Source organism: Macrosteles quadrilineatus, unplaced genomic scaffold, assembly GCF_028750875.1.
Source record: "Macrosteles quadrilineatus isolate MER2022 unplaced genomic scaffold, UCM_ALF_1.0 Scaffold_3__2_contigs__length_128488019, whole genome shotgun sequence".
Classification (NCBI taxonomy): domain Eukaryota; kingdom Metazoa; phylum Arthropoda; class Insecta; order Hemiptera; family Cicadellidae; genus Macrosteles; species Macrosteles quadrilineatus.
Genome location: NW_026542596.1, coordinates 112,132,474 through 112,156,416, shown reverse-complemented (window position 1 = coordinate 112,156,416; position 23,943 = coordinate 112,132,474). Strand labels below are relative to the sequence as shown.

Sequence of the window (23,943 nt, the reverse complement as noted above, 5' to 3'; positions counted from 1 at the left end):
CTCCATCTGAGCGTCTGCAGGATTTCCTGAGCGCTTCTAGAGCTCTGAGCCTTCGATTAAATTTAAATAAATTGATCAGTCAAAGCCGTGACAACTTCGTATCGACCCCTGGGTTTTTCTCGGCTCCTTCTGAGCACTCCGGGGAAGAAATTTGAGTGTGGCTGGTTCTAGGGTAGGCCTAGCCTGACTTAGGTGAATATTAGTTTATTCCCCCCCTAGAATTTTGCGTCACAAACAAATACACCTGTCACAACAATAGTGTATTCCTAGGTAAATTTAAATTTTTTTCATAAATAATGATTCCTATTAACATGAATTTTGTCTAAAATATATATTGAGCATATTATTCAAGGCTTCAAAAACTTTCTAAAGACTAAACTAAATTTTCTATACCCTTTTTTATACCTTAATGTGAGATATTTGGAAATTCATTGAGCGAGACTACCATAAAAAAATGGCACTAAACGGTGGTGAACATTCGCAATGCAATAAAATTATTTAACAAGACTGTTTTTCAAATTATCATCTAAAGTCGGGACCACGAAAGTTTGCAGTTGAGGGAGGAGCCTATTTACCACGTGACTTGGAAGGAGCCAATGAGGACAGTGCGGTGTTGCCAAATCTAATAATACCATCTGATTTGAAAATATTGTTTAGTATTTTAATTAGTGTCAACGGGCGATATGGCAACGTCGAAACTAGGCTTGTCTTGTGATTGGCTGCCGCCAACGGCAAACTTTCGTGGTCCCGACTATAATACTACACTTAAAATTTTGCATGGTTTTTTCACAAATGTTTTTTACAACTTGTCACACCTTCAAAAATTCTCCAAAAAGTCTTGCTTTCAAAGAAAGTTAACAAAATTTAAATTAGATTTATAAAATAGTAAAGTTATGAATTTATGAATAAAATATTTTTTGATGATTTTGCTTGTGTCATTTTATAATAAAATGAAAATCTGATATAAGAAAAGCTTCTGTTACTTTAGTTCCTTCTTTTTGTCCTTTTCTTTTTACTTGTTTTTCTCTTCTTGTCCTTATTTTTGTTTGTTTCTTGTCATTATATTTCTTTTTCTTAGTCTTTTTTCTTTAGTATTCTTTCTTTAACGATGTCCGGAATGGAAACATCTCTTTGTTCATCTGCAAGACAAAGTTTATGCTTTATAACAATATCAAGAAAACTGGTCGATAACAGTGGTGCAGATAGACCTTCTTCAAGGGGGGGATGCCGGGGGATCTAGAATACCCACCAGGAGGAAGAAGTGGGGTCTGGGATGGTCCTCCACCAGGAAAAATTTTAAAAAGTTTAGAAAAAACTTCTCTAAACACTATTTATAAGCATTTAGAAAGTGAAATCTGGCATTAATAAGCAAAAAAAATTCTATGAAATATTTTTTATGAATTCAAGTTTTTTTGTTTCTGTTGTAGGTAGACTAGTTTTTTAATTACATTTATTTACAAACTACATAGGCTCTTTTGTTATATGATACATTTAACTTTACATTTTTTAATTCTTGAACACTGTATATTTTGATAAAAATGTTAACCTAAACATATATTATTAGAATTTGATTTCAAAGACAAGTAATGAAATTACTTAGTTTTTGTTGCATTACTACGCCTGCAACCTAACAATTTTAGACACCGTAAATTATGGAATATATGTTCTCTGAAATGTGCGCATTAGGCGTTACATAGTCGTTTTGTGATTGTTGATTAGCTCAGAGGTTCAGGCCTACTCTTCTTGAATTTATAATGGAAATAAACTAGACACCCTGTATGAACAACAAGCTTAATAATAGAGGTAAATACCCCCGCCGCAGCAAACCTGCCGACTAAGCGAATTTCCATTTGTCTGAATTGATTTTCAGTTAAATATATTTTAATAACATTAGGTTTAACGAGTACCTAGGTTTGCTGCTACAAGGAAACTAATAAAATGTGTTTTTGAGTAAAATATTGATAGCTTAGTACAAAATAAATAAATTTGCCAAGTTTGATCAAAATATATCCATAAACAAGCAAACTACAACATTTGACAATATTCTCCATAAGAATAACATGGGAATTTTAAATTTACAATTTCTTTAATTTTCTCCGTTACCAATAATCGAACAAAAATACTTTTATATACTAAATTATTTGTTTTTTTAAGCTCTTTAAAAAGGTCTAAAGAGAAATCGGGAAATTTTGTGTTTTGAGGGTCAAAAGTGAGAAAAACCAATTTTTACCCCATAAAACCTCCCGTAAAGCCCCGTTCTCATGGTCCGATCGTGCTGGTTCGCGAACTCATTCAAGTTTATCCCGCCTTACACCTTTAAACCAAATTTCATCAAAATCGGACAAAAATTACTCAAGTTATCGCGTATATATATATATAAGTCTATATATATATATACACATTTATAAAAATTTGAACGAATGGTGTTTTTGGCCTCTGGGGACATCAAAATGAAAAAGTAAATCGGTCCCGGGTCTAGGTCTTACCGTGCCACCTACGGTAATAGCTACTTCCCTAAAGGGAAATTTGCTAAAATAAAAAGATAACATATTGGACTGCAAAAAATATACATCAGTATCAAAATTTAAAAAAAATTAAGAATGTATTTTTTACCTATTATATGTTCAAGTGAGGGGACATATTCCTGTGATCCCCCCCAGACCTACACCACTTGTTGACAAATAGAAGTATTAAGTAACATTTCTCTTTTAAAACAAATACCTAATTAAAACCAGCTGATTATTGAAACTTGAAAGTAATCCATTACCGATACCTTTGTAGTTGATTAGTTCTCTTTCAGCTAATCAGGATGTTTTTGTTATTTTTGCTTCCGACAAAACAATCTATTCCTTTTACTTATCTTCCAAATTTTATATTTACGATAAAAATATTAAATTTGCAAACTGTCGGGTCTATTAATATTTGTGTTGAATAATTCAATATGGTAAATGAATTAGGAAGATCCTGCACACAACCGATAAATGTGCTACAGCGAAAATGTATAAGAGCAAATTGAATAGTTATATACACAGATATTAAATGCTTTTAATAGGTAGGCGTTTTTATTTTTATAGAAAGTTAACCACACTTAAAATACGAGTCCTTTTTCTCCGATAGGCGATTTTACTAAAAATAATGGGTTCTAAATTTAATAACAACATTTGCTGGACAGTGAGGTCTGAAATCAGAATGGGTTTTACTTCAAATATATATATCTTTAATAATAATCGTACATAAAAGACAATTAAAATACACTTACCGTCATAATAAATCAATTTAACAACATTCTTCGTCTCTGGGTTTTTATTAATGAGTTTTTTCAAGGTGTGATAAAATGAAGATACAACTACTTGTTTGTTTTCTGAAAAAGAGTTAAATTGTTATTAATCCAGTTTTTACTAGTAATTTGTTTTACAAGAAAGGATGCTAAATTGAACCAATAAAGACACTTGAATGGGTAACTGAGTGGTTATAGTGCTCACATTCAAATCTGAAGGTCGCTGGTTTCACAGGCCTGGGTAATTGTTGTGACCAGGATCCGTACTGAACACCAGTCATTCATGTTACTTTAACTATGTTTTACTGAGCAAGGGTCGATAGAGTACAAAAATTAACTGATAAGTTTTAAGTGGTGCACATGTACGCAAACCCTGGACAACCCTGCTGTTGTATATTTTATTATTCAAAATAGTAATCTTGTATTCGGTGTTGTCATGTTTTCACCCTGCGAGGTGACTTAAGGTGGGGAGTTGTCTAGGGGATCTCTCTCTCTCTGAAAATGGTGATAAACGAAAAAAAATGTTTTTTCTTCACTCAGTTCTCTAATTAAAACCCCATATAAAACACCGCCTTACTTTTCGGTCTGTTGCTCTACGACTAAACTACTAGTTCAGCACTTCCCGTAGAGTTTACAGCATCAAAAACAAAAGATCACAATAATCCAGACAATGTAACATTAAAAGTCTAATTTTATTAATTCGGGTTGTTCAAGACCTATAAAGTTATGAAGGTTTTTTCTTACTTTCAAAATCATTCATCTCTTTACATGTTTCATAGAATGTCTTGATAGGAGTTGCCCCTTCAAGGAGTATATAATATTGCTCCTTTTCACTGTATTGTACTATATACATGGTATTTGAGTAGGTTCTGTTTCTCACTAAAACTCTGTCTTGTCTGTGACTCTCGAATTTCTGCAACAAAATTTTTGTTTACAACATTTACCATGAGGATTTGTTGATTTTACTCCAAGCAATGGCTTAGTGCTTAATAATTTGTATGGGAAGGATAGGACTGTGTGTAAAGAGTTGTATTATGTATCACAACCTCCTCTAGCACTAGGCCGCGGCATTGGTGTGTGGCAACGTCATACGTATAATAACAGAAATAACAAAATTGTAAAAATTAACATTTCCTGTCCGTTATAAATTAATGCAACAGCTGTTTTGGTTTGTCAGGGCAGCGGTGTTGCCACTTTTCTCTCGCCGCGGCCTTGTATCCTACACTCATCTATATTCATACTTGGCTTAAAATACCTACTTTGTATGGTCACCATTTTAATAAAACGTATTAAAGTATTTAAAATATTATTAGAGGCTATGGTTGGATACACTTGCACAATATAAGGTATGTAACAATAAATTAATTCTTGCCTAAACCAAACTAAAAAATATATATTTATCTTCAGAGGAAGGAAATAATTGTTTCAGTAGGAATAATTTTTTTCAGTAGGCTAGTTTTTTTTTAAATTTTAGTTTAAAAGAGTAATCAAGACACTTATTTGTAAAAAACAAAATAGGTAGGCTATAGATTTTGCTCAAAAGACAAGAAAATTATATTTTATTTTCAACATCAGTGTAAAATGGATAAGTATACAAGTCTCAGGAAACTTGTTTATATTTTGGATTTTTGTGTAAATACCTCTCTGGATCGATTAAAATCAGCTGTTGAATAGAGCATGCTGGGATCAAGAGTGGAATCTATCTCCTAAAAAGAAAAAATGTTAACAGAAGTAATTGCGGGCAAATTTACATTAAAAACAGTCATAGACAAAAAATACAAACAAATACGAGGCATGTTTTTTAAGTAGGTAAGTAGCCTAAGTACCGTCTTTAAATTTCTCCGATCCAGCGCTGCAATTAGCATTTTGGACATTTGTGCTGTGTATGTGCATCTATTGGAAAGCCTGCGCCGGAAATTCAGCAACATCCGGTTTTGCGCATTCAAAATGGTGCCGCCGACTGTGAAATGGGCGCTGCAATTAGATTTTTAAGAGCTAAAGATGTGAAAGCTATTGAAAGCCATCGACAGATCAGTGAAGTGTATGGCGAGAACATTATGAGTGACATGGACATGGTAGGCAAAGCAATTTAAAGACGGCCGCACCAAAGTTTTTATAACATTACAATTTTTATAACTTCAATTGTCCATGAAGACATTGTCATTGTCTCCCGTGGTCAAAATCCTATATGTTCACTGCGGTAACGGAAACATCATGATAGTTTTCCGCGATTGCAACAAAATCATTAACACCTCTCTCGGTCGATTGGACATTATCGTCTTATCCTCAATCGCGGCAAAGTTCTGAACATCTCCCGCAGCCGTGTAGACATCATCACCTCCTGCGGTCACAGAAACATCATTGATTGCGGAAAAAGCGGAATTTTTCCAATCACAAGATCTTTGCAAAAGTGTCTGTGTTTTTATTATCTGGTATGGGTAACAACGTCTAAGTGGTATCGAGAATTGGTACACCAGCACCCTCGGGCTTCCCTGGATAAGCTACTGAATAGCTTCTTTGCTAATGGGGAGATTTGCTTATAGGGATTCCACTGTAGTTGCCGAAAATTGAGTTAGTACTCACTTCAGCAACATGGTGGATTTTGAGATCCTGTTTTTTTGTCCATTGCTGATAGCCTTCAAGTTTGTCAAAAACAAATGATGATGATGGAATCAGTATGTAAAGCTTTTTTTGTGGAATCTGGTTGGCTTTGATTTGTTCTGAGTCCTGAAATTGAGTTATTCTGCTGATCAAGCCTGAAAATTATAATTGATAAATAGCATAATAACATTATGATGAATTGGTTTTTTGCTTCCCCCACTTAGTTTACCCGATGAGAGGCCTTGTTAGGCAATTTGAACAGATTTAGCATGAACTGGGAATAAGTCATATCTCCCTTATTTTTCAATATATTTGGGAAATCTATTTTTTTAAATTAATACTAATAAATGGTGTTATTTTTGTAATTTAGTCTATTTAGGTTTACCAAAAAAGCTTGTTTTACAATGTATGAAATAGTCATATCTTACACTGATCTTATTGGCAATATTTACACTGTACAAACGTCAAAAGTTCATCAAACAAACTTTTAAGTAACAACTTACAACTAAAATAAATACTAAAATATAAAATTTGAACTTATTTTCCCCTTTAAAGCAATAAGTAGCAATGGTAATTGTTTTTGTTTGGTCTTGGTGTCATTGAAACAGAATGCAAAGAATAAAACGTAACACTGGTGATCACTTTTTACAGTTAAAGAGCAAAAAATGAACCGGTTTTATAATTTAGTGCTTTTGGACAGAACAGACAAATTAACTAGATTATTGCTTATAATATGAAATACCAAGAGTCACTCTCAGCGACGCTTGCACTGAAGCGGATGACTACATTGAGGCTGTGAGTTAAGCCAAGCTAAAGATAATCAAAACCAACTGATTAAATCATCTAGTCAATACCAGTAGACTTTGCTCTATGTACAAACCCTTTTTGATTGATTTAACATCAAATGATGTGCATAAAAAAAATCAGCGCATCTACAGCTGCGGAAGTGGAGTGTATAATGGGGTGTATTACAGTATAGCACAACTAGCATGAACAAGATGGAGTGAAAAAAAACATAAGTAAGATTTTTAAATCCTCTGAAGAGGTTTTCAAATTGTTTCTTTACCAACAGTCTAAAAATGGTACTAAAAATCTCAGGAATGTGTATGGGGAGGAAACTACAACACTATTAAGCTGTCCCAAACCAGCAGTTTACATTTCTGACCCAATTTAATCAAAACTATTTGTAAAATACCCACAAAAGTATACTAACCAGGCGCAATCAACTTGAGGTAACCGTGATAAAAACCGAAAGCCATCGCACTTCCACCGCTGTAGGTTAACGGCTTTGTCAGCCTGCGAGACTCCAACAGGGCGCAGTCTTGCTGGAAAATAAATTCTTAGTGAAAATTCTTTGAACTGTAATATTTAAGATTAGTAATTATTCACAAGGTAAGTTGACAAATAAGCCTTCTATATAAACTTATTTTTTCCATTGAAAAATAATTTTCTTTTTGGTTAGGTCAACAACCTAATAGAAATTATCTTGTTTTAAATAGCTAATTTTCCGAGAACATTGTGGATCAATGTTTAAACAGTTGTATACAGCCTTGCGCCCTTGCCTGATAATAGTTTGACCTGCTTATGACTAGACCATTGTGAGGTTGTAGAAAGTAAATTAATATTACTTTTGGTATTTGTAGGGGCAACGCCTTATCCAGGCCAATTGATGTGGCTTTTGTTACATAACCAAATACCTCTTGGTTTATAAGATATTTATTATTTTCAAAAACATCATAGCTAAATATTTGCAAAACACTACTTGTCTGGTACTACAACACAACAAAAGAGCTAAATTATAAAATTTACGGTAAAAAAAGAAAGAAAAATTCAGGCGATCCTGTTTTTCAACAAATCCTATTTTTCCTGTATATCAACAAACTCAAGCATTAATTAAAAAGTCTACTTGAAGTTTGTCAAGTCATTGTCAATGGTTGACTAAATTATAATGTAAAACTTAATGGACACTGTTGCTCAAACTTACCCATTCCAACACTATTCCTAGAATGATCAGGAGGACTAATACAACTATATCAAATTTATTATCAAACCAGATTTCCTGAAACAAAAACAACAATTGTAGGACGAAGATGAGTGCTAAGATGGCATCATGTTATATAAAAATACCCCAGCAGCACCAACCCTGCTCCTGCTGACTAAGTAAATTTCCATTTGCCTGGTTGGATTTTAAATAAAATATTTCCTTAAAATGTACAGATTTATTCCTCATTTAAATAGCAGTGCGTTTGACGAGTGTTAAAGGTTCGCTGCTACAGGGAATGTAATAAAGTGTTTTTTATTTTATTTTTTGTATTTAGGAATGTTAATCACTTAGTATTTAGTTTCCACATTAGCGTGATGTATAAGCTACATGCGAGTGTGGTTGCTCGTGACTTTTTAAAAATGTATTTATTATATTCTAGAGTGGCATAGCCTATCAACACTTATGAACTGTAAATAAGAAAGACGGGTGATGAAAGTTCCGGCCAAATAGTGCAGTGTAACACTGATAAGGCCAGTTTAAAACATTAAACGACTTAACGAGGGGACTTCTCGTCCATTTAAATGGCTAAAGTTAAAATCATAAAATAATATGATCTCGCGATTGATCACGATCACCGCTGACACAAAGTCACAAAGTATTGGAATCAACGTTCCTTCAATACCATTGAGTACAAGTTTTGTGGAATCAAGAAGAAGAATTATTATTAGTTAGTTATAATTAGAATTATTATATAATTCTAAAAATTATTATTTATTAGAATTATTATTAGTTAGTTTCGTGATGTTTCAGTCCAGGGAGCCAAAACCCCACTGGACTGGGGCTATTCTAGGACCATGTCTCTTCAGCCTGCAAAAGCTTAAAAAATCAAGAATTTGAATCTGACCATCTGTTTTTTTTTTTAAAGATCTGATTATGAATTTTTTAAGCTTCCAGGGTTTTTTATGGTTGACAAAATCACAATTTGCATGTGCCTAATAATGATGGCATTGTGATGCCAAAATGGCCTTAACAGTTACAATTTTTGAACTGTATTGACAAAGGTACAGCCTATTTGTAATAATAAAGTAACACTTCAACAGAACCAGTGATTTTTAAGACAATCCAGGCCTATATTACTTTATTTTCAAACAACCAGCTTTATGCTTACTGACCTTAGGAGAACACTGTGATAGAGAGAGAAAAAATGCTAGAATCCTTAACCAAAATCCGTTCACATTCGGGTATTCAGAAGAAGTGCTACTGGGTTGGATCAAAAGTTGCAGCGTATGATACATGTCAAACTGTCTGTACATGAATATTTCTAGCAGGAAGAAACAAATTCTCTGACAAATAAACACGAACAATGCAACAGCAACTGGAACACCTGTAGGATGATAATTATTAGATTAGATTATTTGACAATATTTTTAATGTATGTATTTATGTATGGATGTATGTATCTGAGGATGGCATTTTGATGCCGAAACGGCCGTAATATATACGGAAACTACGGAGCTGTGACGAGGTAACTGTACAATTATATTATAGTCAATATTTTTAAACTAGCCTACCTTCATTACACTGTATTAAATTCCAACAAATACAAATTTGGTTGGTCTCTTTGATTGACGATACCAAACGATCAATTAAAAAAGACTTTATTATGTGTGCCCATTTAAGTGGCTCGGGACCATGACTGCTCAAATGCCACTTTCAGTGAGCACCATCACTTTTTGCCCGGGACGCCTCAATCAATTTTTTTGTCAAAATTGTATTATAGCCTAATTATTTTTTAATTATAATTAATATTATTGTCAAAACTATTTTAGTTTTATTTTAAGGTAGGTGCTAGCCTCTCCTTAGCTGAAAGAAAATTATTCACATTCTTGTGGGATACAGATAATCTTCTATTTTTTCTATACGTTTACCAAAAGAACGTTTTGGCATTCGGAAATACAGTTGAATCTCGTTTGTACAAACCTCGATAAAACAAATTTTTTTTATCCCCTTGAAACTTTCATATAGGTCAATGCTAAAAACACCTCTATACAACGTAGTATTTAAGTTAAACGAATTTGTTTGTGACATGGACTAAGACTGATTAACCTCTATACAACGAAAATTCTTAGCACAATACCTCTACAAGACGAACGTGACCTCTATAAGACGAATTCATCATAATCTTAACCTCTATAGTACTTAGTTTTCAAAACAAACAGAAGCTTGTCTCAACATGAAACCCCCACCCATCCCTCCTCCTTCCTCAGTCATTGTATGGAGAAATCTTGGAGGGAGGAGAAACCTCTATAAGAAGAATAACAGCAGCATTAAACCTCGATAACGACCATCTTTATTTAGAATACCTCTATGATACGAATTTTACCCATATCCCTTGAAATTCGTCTTATAGAGGTTCAACTGTATCCCAAAAAACTTTTTGTCCTCTTCTCTGTGATCATCTTAAAAAGTTCATCTTCTTCACTCGACAAGTACATCATTCACACTGAGAGACTACATTCAAGACTGTATAAAATTCAGTCAGACGCACAACCTCGCCACACCTGTGGTTACCCTAGCGACTGAACAGTTGTGCTGCTCGAGTGGCCGCGCATGACTTAATAAGGCTCTTAGTTTAAGAGTAAGTATTAGTTTAAGAGTTTAATTTGAGCTATTTGACCATGAGCTGATAGATTTAAAATTATCGCTACTTTTTATGAGATGGGTGGGAATATATAAAGGTCTCTTTTTGGGATTGCTAATGAGGCGTATTGGAGCATATTTTCAGCTCTTAAAGGCTATGCCGAGAATTGATCTAGACCGCCTAAATTTTAATAAAAATCCAAAAGAAGATAAATGATATTGAGCAAAGACTGCTCTCATAGTAGAGCCTATGCTAATAAATTATTTTTCCGAACAAAGTTCTATCCTTAACAAGTGGATGCTTGAAGAAACAGATTTTTTATAAAAGTGTTGCTGTACTTAAGTTAAAAGCACAAAACTCCATTTAAAGTAAGCCTATCGAAATATTCAAAACTTTAATCTTAGGCCAAGGCTACATGATTTAAAAAAATAGCTATAATAATTGTAATACTGTACTTACATAATTCACTAAATTTCCTCTCATAGAGGCATGCGTATATGACAACAACTGAAAAAAAAAAACACAAGTTACTCATGTGGTTAATGTCATGGGCATGGGTAGGCCTAGTTGATTTAATGTAGTTGTAGTGAAATCATAGATAATAATAAATGTTCCCTTTAACAGGAAAGTACCCAAAATGAGGAGTCAGAGCTGAGACAGAAAATCTGGAAGTATAAGTTAGCAGAAAGTAAATAAAAGAAACGTCTAATAACACTTAAACATATATTTACACTTACTGTTACTCACGAGACGGTAAATATACAAAAAAGATGGTAAGTGTTGATCGATTTTCATTGGACGTGTTTTGAGTGTAGCCTACTCCAATCATCATCAGGCCCAATAGGATATAAGTAGGGACGCCATTTAAGATTCTTGTCATTCGCCTATTGGGTATGATGATGATTGGAGAGTCCAATCGAAATCTATCACCACTTACCATCTTTTTTGTATAGGTATTTACCATCTTGTGAGTAACAGTATAAGTGTAAATAGGCTATATGTTTTAAGTGTTATAAGGTGTCTGAAGACTCTACAATACCGGTACAAAGAAGTATGACGGTTGGTAGCCTTTTAGTGAACCTGATAAATCTTTCCCTAGCTGGTGTCTGGAGGACTCTACATAAATTACAGAGGACTAGAGGAGTGTGACAGCAGGTAGTGACCTCCAACTTATTAGCAACTTATCAAATTGCTGATTCAATGATTCGAATACTTAGACTAGGTATATTATCTACTGTGTTAAATAAATAAGCCAAGGCTGTAGGTCTATTTAGGGCTGCACTTTACTTTAGGTCCTACACTCATTTGAACGAAAATATCGATCGATATATCGATTGATTTATTCAATATATCGGTTGATTAGAAAGGTAAGGTTAACCTAAACTAACTAACCAAACGATATATCAAATGAAACAATCGAATAATCGATATTTTCATTCGAATGAGTTTATGACCTAAAGTAAAGTGCAGCCCTATTTAGTAATAACTTAGTAGTACCATAACATAGTAATAATGTTGCACTGAGAATACTCACAGAAAATGAAACTAGTTAAAACAATCCACTGTTTAATTTCTTTAAATCGATAGGGATTGTGATGGTTCTTAGCTTTACTGGCCTTCATGTTATTAGAAAAATGTAAGCGAACTAGTTAACTACTACAGTACTCATACTAGTTAGTTACCACTACCAGGAAGGCGTAACTTAATTCTATTTATTAGAAAATTAAAAGTTTGTTTCAAGTCAAGAAATTCATTATCATAGCCTAACATAACAATAACAAAGTTGAAACAACAATCAACATAACCTAAATAAAATATAATTTGTTTTTTGTCTCAGTTTCGCAATTGGTAGGCTTAGTTTTGATATGCAGCTTCGTTGGTCGATATTTTTAGTTTGCTGACCTGGGGCACGGCCGCCTTTAACTCCAGGCCATGGCCTTCGAAGTGGCAACGTCGCAAGTGGTGTTGTAACAGCTGTTTTGTTTGGAATCAGCTAATGCTCATGATGGAAGGAAAAAACCTTCCATGTATGTAGTGTAGTGTAATGATGTTTTTTCCTTCCACCATGGCTAATGCTATTTATGTACAGAGTGTCCCACGAAGGGGTTTAAACGTTTGATTTAATACTACTTGCCCATTTATGCTCCGAACATTTTGAAACTTTACACAATTTATAAAGTAGGTTTAAGAAAAGTTCTGGGAAAATTTCAGCTCCCTAACCCTCGTAAAAACAAAATGATGGTGGTATATAGAAAAAATGAAACTTTAAACACATTAAAAATAGTGTTTTTGGTTGTGTAAAATTGTTGTATGATCACATATGGAGGTGGTCCACTTCTGAGACACGGGTAAGTCCCTCCATTTCTTGGCGTGCTAATTATACATTTATAGTTAGAAAGATAGATTTAGATAAGATGGATTTATTTAGAGCAGCTCTTGGTAACATATCATGGTCAGATACTCAATATGGTGACTCATGCAGCTTTGAAACATTTTTTGTCAAGTTAAGGTCAGTTTTTGACGTGTTTTTCCCTTCCACTGTCAGGTCAGCTAAGCCTATGTCGAGAACAAAAAAAACCAGTCAGGGTAGGCTGAACAATGGTTGCGATTGGTTTACGCCAGAGCTAGCTAAGGTTAAGTGTGACATGCTTGCCTTGAAGGATAGGTATTTAGTGTCTAAATCTGATAGGGACAGAGAAAGCTACCTTAACCTAAAGCGAGCCTATAAGTTACGTATTATAGAGGCTAAAAAAGAAGCGAATGTAAATAAAATAAAATCGGCCAAAAATCAATGCAAGGCCGCATGGAATGTGGTGAAGTCAGCTACCAGTAGTTATGCGCCCCACAGACTACCTTCTAGCCCTGATGACTTCAATGATTATTTTATTGAGTCAGTGAACGACATTGTCACTAACCTTGGGCCTGTCAGAGACATCCAGCAGGTGGCCGGGGGGGGATTGCACACTTCTGCCCTGCATCACTGGCAACCTACCTCTTCAGCAGAGATTTTGTGTATTGTCGCTAATTTTAAGAACTCAAATAGTCCAGATTTTTATGGAATGTCGGCATCCTGGTTGAAGAAGGTTATAGATGTTATATCTGCTCCTCTGGCCATTGTTATAAATAGTTCCCTGAAAAATGGTGTTTTTCCCCAATGCCTCAAGACCTCTAGGACTGTGCCAGTGTACAAAAAGGGAGATCGAGACGTCCTTACTAGTTATAGGCCTGTCTCCATAGTGCCGGTTCTGGGCAAAGTCATTGAAGCCGTAATATCATCACAACTGACTCAGTACTTGGAGACAAACAGTTTGATATCAGATAGGCAGTACGGCTTCAGGAAAGGTAGGTCCACCACTGGAGCAATTAAGAGGTTGGCTGACTTGGTTGGTGAAGCCTTCGAGGCTGGCGATACAGTGACCCTCACAATGTGTGACTTGAGTCGTGCTTTTGACTGTGTCAATCATGATCTTCTGAATGGAAAGTTGAGGAGTTTAGGAGTAGGTAGCGTGGCACTGAGGATGATCGACTCCTATCTGGCGGGAAGACAGCAGGTGGTCTCCGTTGAGGGTGCAACATCTAAGCCCAAAAGTGTCAGGTACGGTGTTCCTCAGGGATCGATTGTAGGCCCGTTACTATTCCTTGTAATGATCAACGACCTTGATAGAGATGGAGGGGTGGTGCTCTTTGCCGACGATACAACCCTGATATCACGGGGACCCCAAGTTGAGCTGTCGACAGCGGATGCAAACCGGCATCTCACTGAAGCATCCCGCTGGTTTGAAGGAAATGGTTTCCAGCTCAACCAGGATAAAACCCAGGCACTGGTCTGCAGTCTGGCGAGAAATGCCCCACGGGACGAGCCAGTGAAGCTCCTTGGATTTCATCTGGATAGGAAGTTGGCGTGGAACGATCACATCAGCAAAGTTAGTAGCAAACTTTTTAGGGTATGTTGCCTGCTGCTCAAGCTACGAAACTTCATCACTCAGCCATACCTGCTGAACATCTACCATGCTATGTTCCACTGCCATGTGAGCTATGGCCTACTGCTATGGGGCCATGCTGCGGATGTTGAGGACATCCTTGTGCTGCAAAAACGTGCTGTAAGACTCATTACTTTTAGTGACCGCATTGCCCACTGTAAACCCATCTTCGCAAGATTGGGAATCCTCACAGTCTTCAGCCATTATATCCTGGCTTGCTCACTACTGGTATATGACAATTACGACAATCTCCAACTCCGTTCAGCATTTCATGACCACCAAACAAGGCAGCACGAGCTACTGGATGTGCCTAGGGTTAGGCTTGCAAGATCGCAAAGGAGCTATAATATAGTGGCAATTCAAATTTTTAATAAGCTGCCTCACTCGATCAAGCGTCTTGAGCGTAAACTTTTCATGAAGAAGCTCGTCCCTCTCCTTAAGTCAAGAGCGCACTACTCTCTAAAGGATTTTTTTGAGGATAGTTTTCCTGAATTGTCTGGCTAAACCGCATATCCACATGCCAAAGTTATTGTAAATATATGTTTGTATCTACTCAAATTCAGTTTGTTATTATGTATTTTTGTATATATTGAAATTCTGACGCCATCAATCCCTTATTGGGTAAAAGATGAAGACATGGTAATAAGGTAATAAGGTAATAACATCCTAGGGAAAGAATGCTTTTTAATCAGGAAATTAGAGCATAGACTAATTAAAAACTTAAAGAGTCCAAAATTATTCAAACTGTGAGTAATCACTAGTTAATTAATAAATAATAATAAATTAGTTATTTTGATATAATTAGTTAATCAAACATTCAATATGCCACCATTTTGTTTCTACAAGGGTTAGAGAGCTGAAATTTCCCCAGAATATTTTTAAAACATACTTAATAAATCATGTAAAGTTTCAGCGTTTGACTCTTCTTTGGTAAGGCCTGAAAGGTGGTCGTGCCTAAGCCCGTGATGATTTACTTTTTTGTTTTGAAGTCCCCTCGAACAATTAGTGTGAAACACTCACTATTCACTACTATTCCAAATTTAAATGAATAGCACGAGGTTGAATGAGCGGAATGCCGGAATACATCTTTCTGCCATCAACGGCTACCTTCAACTCCAAGCCGGAAGCCGCAAAGGTGTATAGTATTGTATTGGCAACATTGTAAGTATAGTGCTGCTGTAGAACCAGACGTCCCATAAGGCAGGCAGGTGACACCCGCTCATTTTAATCGAGTACTATTAATTTAAATTTATTACTATACATTTATTAAAATATTGAAAATAAAATATATGGTGTTCTAAAACAAAATAATATAAATATAACATTTATTTCTGTACATACTTAAAAAAAATTAGTCAACATTTTTATATTTTCACTAGCTGGACCGACAGACTTCGTCCTGTCCTAATGTGGTTTGATGTCAAATGCTCGTTCATTTTAATTTTTTTTTAATTTTGATTTTTGATGGTGATTTTTCCATAAAATAGCAGAAAGTTGAATTTTTTCAAAGATCAATTATGGTAAATATTTATTATGTTATATATCTTTAAATCTTGATCAAAATGAAGTCCAATTTCCGTAAAAATTGCAGTTAAAAAGCTATCGTAACATACGCTATTTTCCAATTAATACCGGGTTTGATTAACATTTGTAATTGTAAACAAAATATTGCAGCCTCCCATTACAGTAAAAATTACATTTAAGAAGCTTATGCAACATTTGTGATTTTCCATATAAAAAAGCCTTAAAGTCACAGAATATTGCGTTGCAGGGGGATGACTGCCAACGTGCTTTTTAGTGACCCGTCTCAACTCGTAGCGGGCCTTTGTAATATACGTAGCCTCTCGCATCATATCAGGGAAGCTGCGACTTAGTTTTTGGCAGTGCGCGCGCAGTTTGTTTTGCCGTCCGACCACCAATTTCCTTCCCTATAAACTCGTTGATACTGCGCCGTCTACTTGTTTGCGCACACACCGGCGATACTTTCATGGTTTCAGGCTGGTTTCTTTTCGATTATACTCTAATTTATAATAGCTTTGTTTGGTTTACGTCCAATGCTTGTTAACGATATGGATGAAGAAGACAAGCAGCACACCACAAGCAGGAATTTCTCATCATTCAACTCCTTCTTGGCGAATGGACTATGACACGAAACTGAGTACATTTTTTAGTGAAGACACCGTGTGTGAAGGGGCAAGCGAGGCTGTGACTTGTATAGGGCCAGGGAGGTGGCTTCGACCAATTGAGAAGGCTTCCTTAGGTAAAGTGCTAGCGAATCAGAGTATACAGTGTTAGTGTTGGTCTAAGTAACACCCCGTTTTATTCTACTTTCTTTTAATTTTACTGTTTTGGGTGCGCTGATGTCAACTTATATGGTTTTAAAATAAGTTGAATATCAAAAAATAAATGGTCTTTGCCCTCATTGGCCAACAAAATTAATAACGATGTTACGACTGATTAATAATTTGCAGTATCTGATGTTATTGACTATGATATCTAAAGCCTGTGTCACACTTGGCTACTTACTAGCAGCTACCTAGTAGCAGCTACTGAAATAGCAGCTACTTTTCCTGTCACACTTATTTTGGTAGCGTCTATTCACTAGCTGCTACTACTAGTTTAGCTCAAGAGAGGTTATGTCCCAAAGACACGGATATTTTTTATACAGGTTCAAAAAATTAATCACATCTCCCCCACCCCACTTCGGATCACTCATGATTACTTCAGAAATTATTCAAAATGAACGAGAATAAACAAATCAGGCAGACAGCACGTGGTGCAAGTAGCCGCTAGTCTGCTATTGAAGCTGTCACACTGGGCGACAGTCGCTACTTGATAGCTGCTAGTTGGTCACGTGACTCACTAGCGCAGTTTAGTAGCACGGAAAGTTGGACATGTTCAACTTTCCATGCTAGTAAAATTTCACTAGCGCGCTACTCTTAGTAGCTGCTACTGCCTATGTCACATTGGCTACTTAGTAGCTGCTATTTCGCTAGCTGCTAGTAAAGTAGCGTAGTGTGACACAGGCTTAAGATTTATAATCAATGCTAATGTACTGCCACGGCCGCCTTTAACTCCTGCACATAGGATTTTACTCTAGTAAAAAAGATTAACTTGCTAGTCTTTGACGTAGCATCATGAATTGCAATTTTGGCTTGGACTCGGCTTTGTGTTGTTTTGGTTATGGTTAAGAATGTCCAATTAATTTGTTCATGAATTAAGTTATTTGAACAATAAATCATACTATTTGCCTTTGTTGGCATCAATAAAGATCAGTATTTAAAACTCAAGCTTCACCCCAACCTCAGGTAAGAACCCTTTTACATCTTCCGAAAACTCCTTTTTCAGGCAGGTTGTGCCTAGGCTAGGGTAGGCCTAATTTGTCAATGAAATTAGACTAAATACACAAAAATTAAATCGTCTAGGCCTGGTTAATGCTGTTGTGAAACTCCTAACTGAGTGAGCAAGAATGTTTTATATTGTTCTCTACGGTACCGGTAAGTTATTTTGTTGTATTTCACCCACTAAGGCCTATTTTTATTGTGCAAAAACAGTCTTGGAGGTAGCATAAATTATCAGTTCAGTAACTTACATCCAAAATTTTACCTTCCTAATCCAACCTAACTTTGGTAATTGGTAAAAAAGAAATTGCAAATTTCTTTTGTTTTTTGGGTCAAAAATGCGAAAAACCAATTTTTACCCAATAAAACCCCATAAAACCTCCGTTCCCATGGTACAATCATGCTGGTTAGCAAGCTCGTTCTAATAAATGTAGGTTTACACGTTTGTACCAAATAGACAAGACCTCTAGAAATTAGCCTACATCCTATCCCAATGTAGACATGCAGAAACCTTGCCACTAAGTAAGATACCTCTAGGGTTAAGTTAAATAGGGAATAAATGTGATAAATGAGATATTTTAGTGTAAATCCAATCAGGCAAATGGAAATTTGCTTAGTCTGCTGGTGTGCCGCGGCGTGGGTATTTATTTACCATTGTGATGGAAAATGTCCACCATTAACCTTTAAACAACACAGACCTAATCTACAAATTATAGAGGACCTATATCTTCAATCACTTGTCATACTGCTGAACAGATGATAATTACACTTGATTTACAGATGGACAGACTCTTGCGATTGGGGGGTGGGATGCCGGGCCTGAACCAGGCCCCGCCTTCTTCAGACGCGCCTGTTGTGGACACTGCTGAGCAGGTGTACATCTCGTCTCTGGCGCTTCTCAAGATGTTGAAGCATGGCAGAGCCGGGGTACCGATGGAAGTCATGGGTCTGATGTTGGGAGAGTTTGTAGATGACTATACTGTCAGGGTCATCGACGTTTTTGCCATGCCTCAGACTGGTACTGTAAGTATACATTTTACCTTATGGTTATTTATTCTACAGGGTTATTTTGAAAGAAATTAACAACTTTTTTGGTTGAATACATATTTTAGTTACAAGTCCACGTTTTCTATGCAGGCTATCATAAACATTCAATATGTGCACCCCGGTTCACATAATGTAAGTCATTCCTATATTTGATTTCTGACCAAATTCACTGAGAAGTTGGCTAATCAGTATTCTATACCTACTGCAGAGACAATCCTTTCCTTAAGCTGCAAGAGGTTCAATGGGAGAGGTGGTACAAGCACCGTTCCTTTACATAACCTCACAAATTTAAATAACAAGGAGTGAAACCTGGGCCACACGGAAGCCATTGCAACATTGGGTTCTTGATGTAAGCTGCATAGCCAATACTTTTATGTTGTTCCAAGATATTCCTTTACCATCAGTGCCAACATATAATTAGTAATACTAATATAATATAAATACCTCGTCACAGATCTGTAGTTTCTGTAGATTACAGCTGTTTCGGCATTAAAATGCCATCATCAGATACACAAATATCCACCTGAATTGGCGTCGTTAAACTGTACATATACACGAACACGATAAAAACATAAAAACACGTAAAACAAGAGACAGGCCTGTCACGTACATGATTGCTACGAGTACGGAAGATGACTGCTTCTTATGTTTCTGTTTTTATGTTTTTATCGTGTTCGTGTATATGTACAGTTTAACGACGCCAATTCAGGTGGATATTTGTGTATCTGATGATGGCATTTTAATGCCGAAACAGCTGTAATCTACAGAAACTACAGAGCTGTGACGAGGTATTTATATTATATTAGTCATCAATTCAGCTCAGGGGCTAAACCATGTCTATTGATAATTAGTAATTTTTAACTAATTGCTCATAACTCCCTAAACCGATGATTGTGGGATTTAAAGCTCAAAACTTGCCTTCCTTTTTAGAAATGTTGACTTGAACAAATTAAGTTCAACAGTTGCATTTAAACTAGCCCAACTCAACTTTAAGCATCAGTTATCACAGGCCTCCCAGTGTTCTTTCCTTTGTCCAAACAACCTGTAGTTTTTAACTTCTTTTGCCACATTTGTAACTTAGATAGACTTTATCTTAGAACAAGAGGGGTCTTTATCTTAACTGGTGCTATATCGACTTTTAACCACAGCAGCTGATAAGTTTATTTAAAACCCAAACACACAAAATGATTTCTCTTCAAATGCTAGACAATTCGTTCTCCTAAATACAAAACATTTTAAAACAACAATAGGGCCTACTGTTTTTCATTGTTGATGGTAGTCAGTTGTTTCAAACTAAACTTGAAGTATTTTACTATCCGTTGGTACTACACTAAGTAAATACAACCTTCACGAAGTTGGCAATATTGGATTAAATAAATCAAAAATAAATACTTACCAATATTTGTTACAGTGAAGCAAGTTATGTGGCCACGTGTTAACAGTGGCCAGATTTCTGCCTCTCTTCCCTCATTAATCCTTTTTTTTCACTGTATTGTGCTTAAATAGACTTGTTAAAACAAGTTGTTTGTTAACTACAGGGTGTGAGTGTGGAAGCCGTAGACCCGGTGTTCCAAGCCAAGATGTTAGACATGTTGAAGCAGACGGGACGACCTGAGATGGTGGTCGGGTGGTACCACTCTCACCCTGGCTTCGGCTGCTGGCTGTCCGGTGTGGACATCAACACGCAGCAGAGCTTTGAAGCACTTTCCGAGCGAGCTGTGGCCGTTGTCGTCGACCCTATTCAGAGTGTTAAAGGTAGGATGTTAAACTACTCCAGATTGTGGACCTTTTATTTGGAACAAATCATTAAGTCTGTTGTTTGTAATTGGATATAGGCTATTGTAAGCTTGAATTTTACAGTAGATATTGCATTTTAATCTATAGCCTATATAAAGCCAAAAGTATCCATGACATTTTGATAAAACTACAAGTCACACCCCCATAAACCATATACGTAAAATGTTCATCATGACGAGAAACCTTGCGCAAAACTATCCATTATGTCATTAATTGCCCTTTCTAAAGGTCGTGATTCCTTTCTAAAGGGAACTTTTCATATACCGGTACCTAATGTTAGAAATACCTCAGCTGTACTCATTTGTTTGTTATTATTTTAATTTTTTACCTTATTAAAATCAGGTGTGATTATTTGTTTCTTTTACTGTAGGCCTATTTTGTTTATTTCAGGTTAACTTAACCAATCAATAGTTTTATTAATACTTATGATGTCAAATGGGGTGAAGCCTGTGGATAACAGCTAGGTTTTTTTTTAAATCTATATCAGCTAATACCAATGAACCAAAGTATTTTTTAAAACCATAAAGCTTTTGGTAAGTGTGTCAAATCCCTAAGTGTTTGTGTACATGGAATATGGATGTTGTGTATTGTATATTTTCTCGTACCGAAGTCCGTGGCACTGACCACTAGGCTAACTAGCAACACAATAATTTCAATTATGCTCTCAGGGAAGGTGGTGATTGATGCGTTCAGATTGATAAACCCCAACATGATGGTGCTCGGACAGGAACCCAGGCAGACGACGTCCAACCTCGGTCATCTGCAGAAGCCTTCTGTGCAGGTATCAAACACTGTTAGCTTAGTGTCTTTTGTTGTTTGATGTAGCCCAAGCTTTTGTTCTTAATATGATATTATTCAATTGCTGTTCATTTCCTGAGATAGGAATAAGTAATGTGTTTACAAAAGTTGAGATTGAAACTTCTGTAAAAGAATGAATACTATTTGAAACTTGTAAAACACTATAATCATTCACGCTTGAATAATAATTTAAATTCTATGGTGGGACATGGCACGTTTTTTAAGAATTATTGAATCAAATAAACTGATGTGTACAGATATGTTAGTTGGCCTACACAATTCTCGATAAATCAATACTCTCCATGAATATCAGCTAAACCTTAACCTACCAGTGTATTATGTTTGCATATTTTACCAAATGTCAACAAGTTTACACGAAGCTATTCACAGGCACTGATTCACGGGCTCAACAGGCATTACTACTCGATCAGTATAAACTACCGCAAGAACGAACTTGAGCAGAAGATGCTGCTGAATCTGCACAAGAAGTCGTGGATGGATGGTCTAATACTGCAAGACTACAAGGACCATTGCAAGACCAACGAGACAACTGTCCATGATATGTTGGAACTGGCGAAAAACTACAACAAGGTGACACCGTTGTTCTGTTAATTTGTACGATCGGAAATGTCCTGTTTGTTACTTTGTTGTACAGATTCTTTCCTACTTGAAAAGCCGTTGTAGGCTATTTTACATCCCGAAACAGGTGCTAAACAACATATTTACTCATTTGCCTTGTTTATTTAGAGCGCACGTCTGAAATAAAACTAGGTCCATTTGAAAATTCTTCGATTTAAAAATTACTTGTTCATTTGATGGTGTGATATGGGTACAAGGGCCTAGATTTAAAAAAAGTTTTAGGATAGCAGACTTACCTGAATTATACCTTCTTGTCATTCACCAAAATATTGCATCTCACATATTCATTCCCGAACCTCAGAATCATTCTACTTTTATTCTGTGAAAAGTAAATTGAATTAAATGGATTCTGCTTTTATTCTGTGAAAATTAAATTAGATTACATGGGAAAGAACCCTTCTTGGCCCAAAAGAAATTCACTGTCACTGACAGCATTTTTCGTTATTTTTTCCCTTCCTCTGGAGAAAATGCTGTTAGCAGTGGTGAAATGTTCCTATTATTGTCTATAGTGTAATGTGTTCAATTTATTTTGCCAGGATGGACTCATTCCTATTCAGGTGACTTGTTCATAAGTAGTAACAACTTCTCCACTTCATTGCAGTTCTTTCCGATTTAATGACTTTAATTATAATTTAGGCATTGGAAGAGGAAGAAAAGATGACTCCCGAACAACTTGCTATCAAGAATGTAGGAAAGCAGGATCCTAAACGCCACTTGGAGGAGAAGGTCGATACTTTGATGGCTGCAAACATCGTTCAATGTCTCGGGGCCATGCTGGATACTGTTGTCTTCAAATGACTGTTTTGTACTCTGTTTTGTCTTATTTATGTCACATTACGCAAACTTGAAAACTTTGTAAAATAAATCCTTATTTTGTAAAGTGTTTACTCTATACCCTAGTTTGTTTGTGTATCCATGGTTGTTTCTTTTATATTGTACAATTGGTTTACCTCAAATAACCTTTTAGGAGTTCTTGCCACAGCCAAAAATATGCCACAAGTCTTGTGCTAAAATAGCTGAGGCCTATTAATTATTTAAACTGAGTTCTCGAGCTGAAGTCAACATTGGAAGTGAGGGACCTCAACGAACTAATAACCGAGAAAGTGGTCTCCATTGCAGCAAAGTCAATGGACCAATGCACCAAAGTCAATGCAAAGAGGTTTCTCCTCTTTGCAGATGACCTGAAACTCTTCTGTGAGATTTCCTCAAAGGATGACAATGCTCGTCCTCAAAGAAACCTTGACAATGTTATTCATTGGTGCCACTCTATGGACCTGAATGAGAAAAAGTGTGTGGTCATGCAGTTCACACGCTCTTCGCAGGAACTATTTCAATTACCGTATTGGTCTTCAAGTTCTGCAGTCTGTCAAAGAGATCCACGACTTGGGGGTTTTCTTCACATCCAACCTTCACCCTGGCGCTCACATACCTCGCATCTGCTCCAAGTCCTACTCCGTGCTCGGTTTCATCTTCAGAGCCACTAGAGGACCCTTTTCTCTTACCACCATAACTCTCTATATGACTCTCGTTCACTCAATTCTGGAATACAACTCAACTGTGTGGTCCCCTTACCAACTGGGAGTGATAAATGAACTAGAAAAAGTCCATAACCATTTTCTCAGATTGATTTGGAGTCAAGATGGGTCTTCCTACACGGAAGTTGTAATCAGGAAAATCTATGTATCACCTATTTAATCATCAAAACAGTTTTGTTATCGTATTTCACACTATCATTAATTATTGCTCACACTAATCTATTTCAGATTAAGTCACATATTATCAGTGTCACAACACTCTTGTAAAATGGCGTTTCCCGTGCATGTAATAAATAAATAAAT

At 36.1% G+C, this 23,943-nt stretch overlaps 2 protein-coding genes across 3 annotated transcripts; one reads left to right on the top strand and one right to left on the bottom strand.

Moving 5' to 3' along the window:
• Positions 1-270: 270 nt before the first annotated feature.
• Positions 271-12,256, bottom strand: LOC128989612 (stimulator of interferon genes protein-like). 2 transcript variants are annotated; one of them, XM_054411549.1, is made up of 9 exons: positions 12,038-12,256; positions 10,963-11,010; positions 9,035-9,246; positions 7,863-7,937; positions 7,092-7,203; positions 5,861-6,033; positions 4,022-4,190; positions 3,260-3,361; positions 271-1,139 (listed from the first exon to the last, which is right to left on the bottom strand). In XM_054411549.1, exons 1-9 carry the CDS (start codon positions 12,123-12,125, stop codon positions 1,075-1,077), a joined length of 1,044 nt encoding a protein of 347 aa, XP_054267524.1. In that variant the 5' UTR covers positions 12,126-12,256; the 3' UTR covers positions 271-1,074. The 2 variants fall into 2 exon arrangements, with proteins under 2 accessions (XP_054267524.1, XP_054267525.1); XM_054411550.1 differs by lacking the exon at positions 3,260-3,361.
• A 5,360-nt stretch (positions 12,257-17,616) lies between these two features.
• Positions 17,617-22,985, top strand: LOC128989615 (26S proteasome non-ATPase regulatory subunit 14). Its single transcript, XM_054411553.1, has 6 exons — positions 17,617-17,791; positions 18,605-18,847; positions 20,410-20,626; positions 21,337-21,449; positions 21,857-22,057; positions 22,742-22,985. The coding sequence occupies exons 2-6, from the start codon at positions 18,605-18,607 to the stop codon at positions 22,901-22,903; spliced, it is 936 nt and encodes a 311-aa protein (XP_054267528.1). The 5' UTR covers positions 17,617-17,791; the 3' UTR covers positions 22,904-22,985.
• Positions 22,986-23,943: the final 958 nt, after the last annotated feature.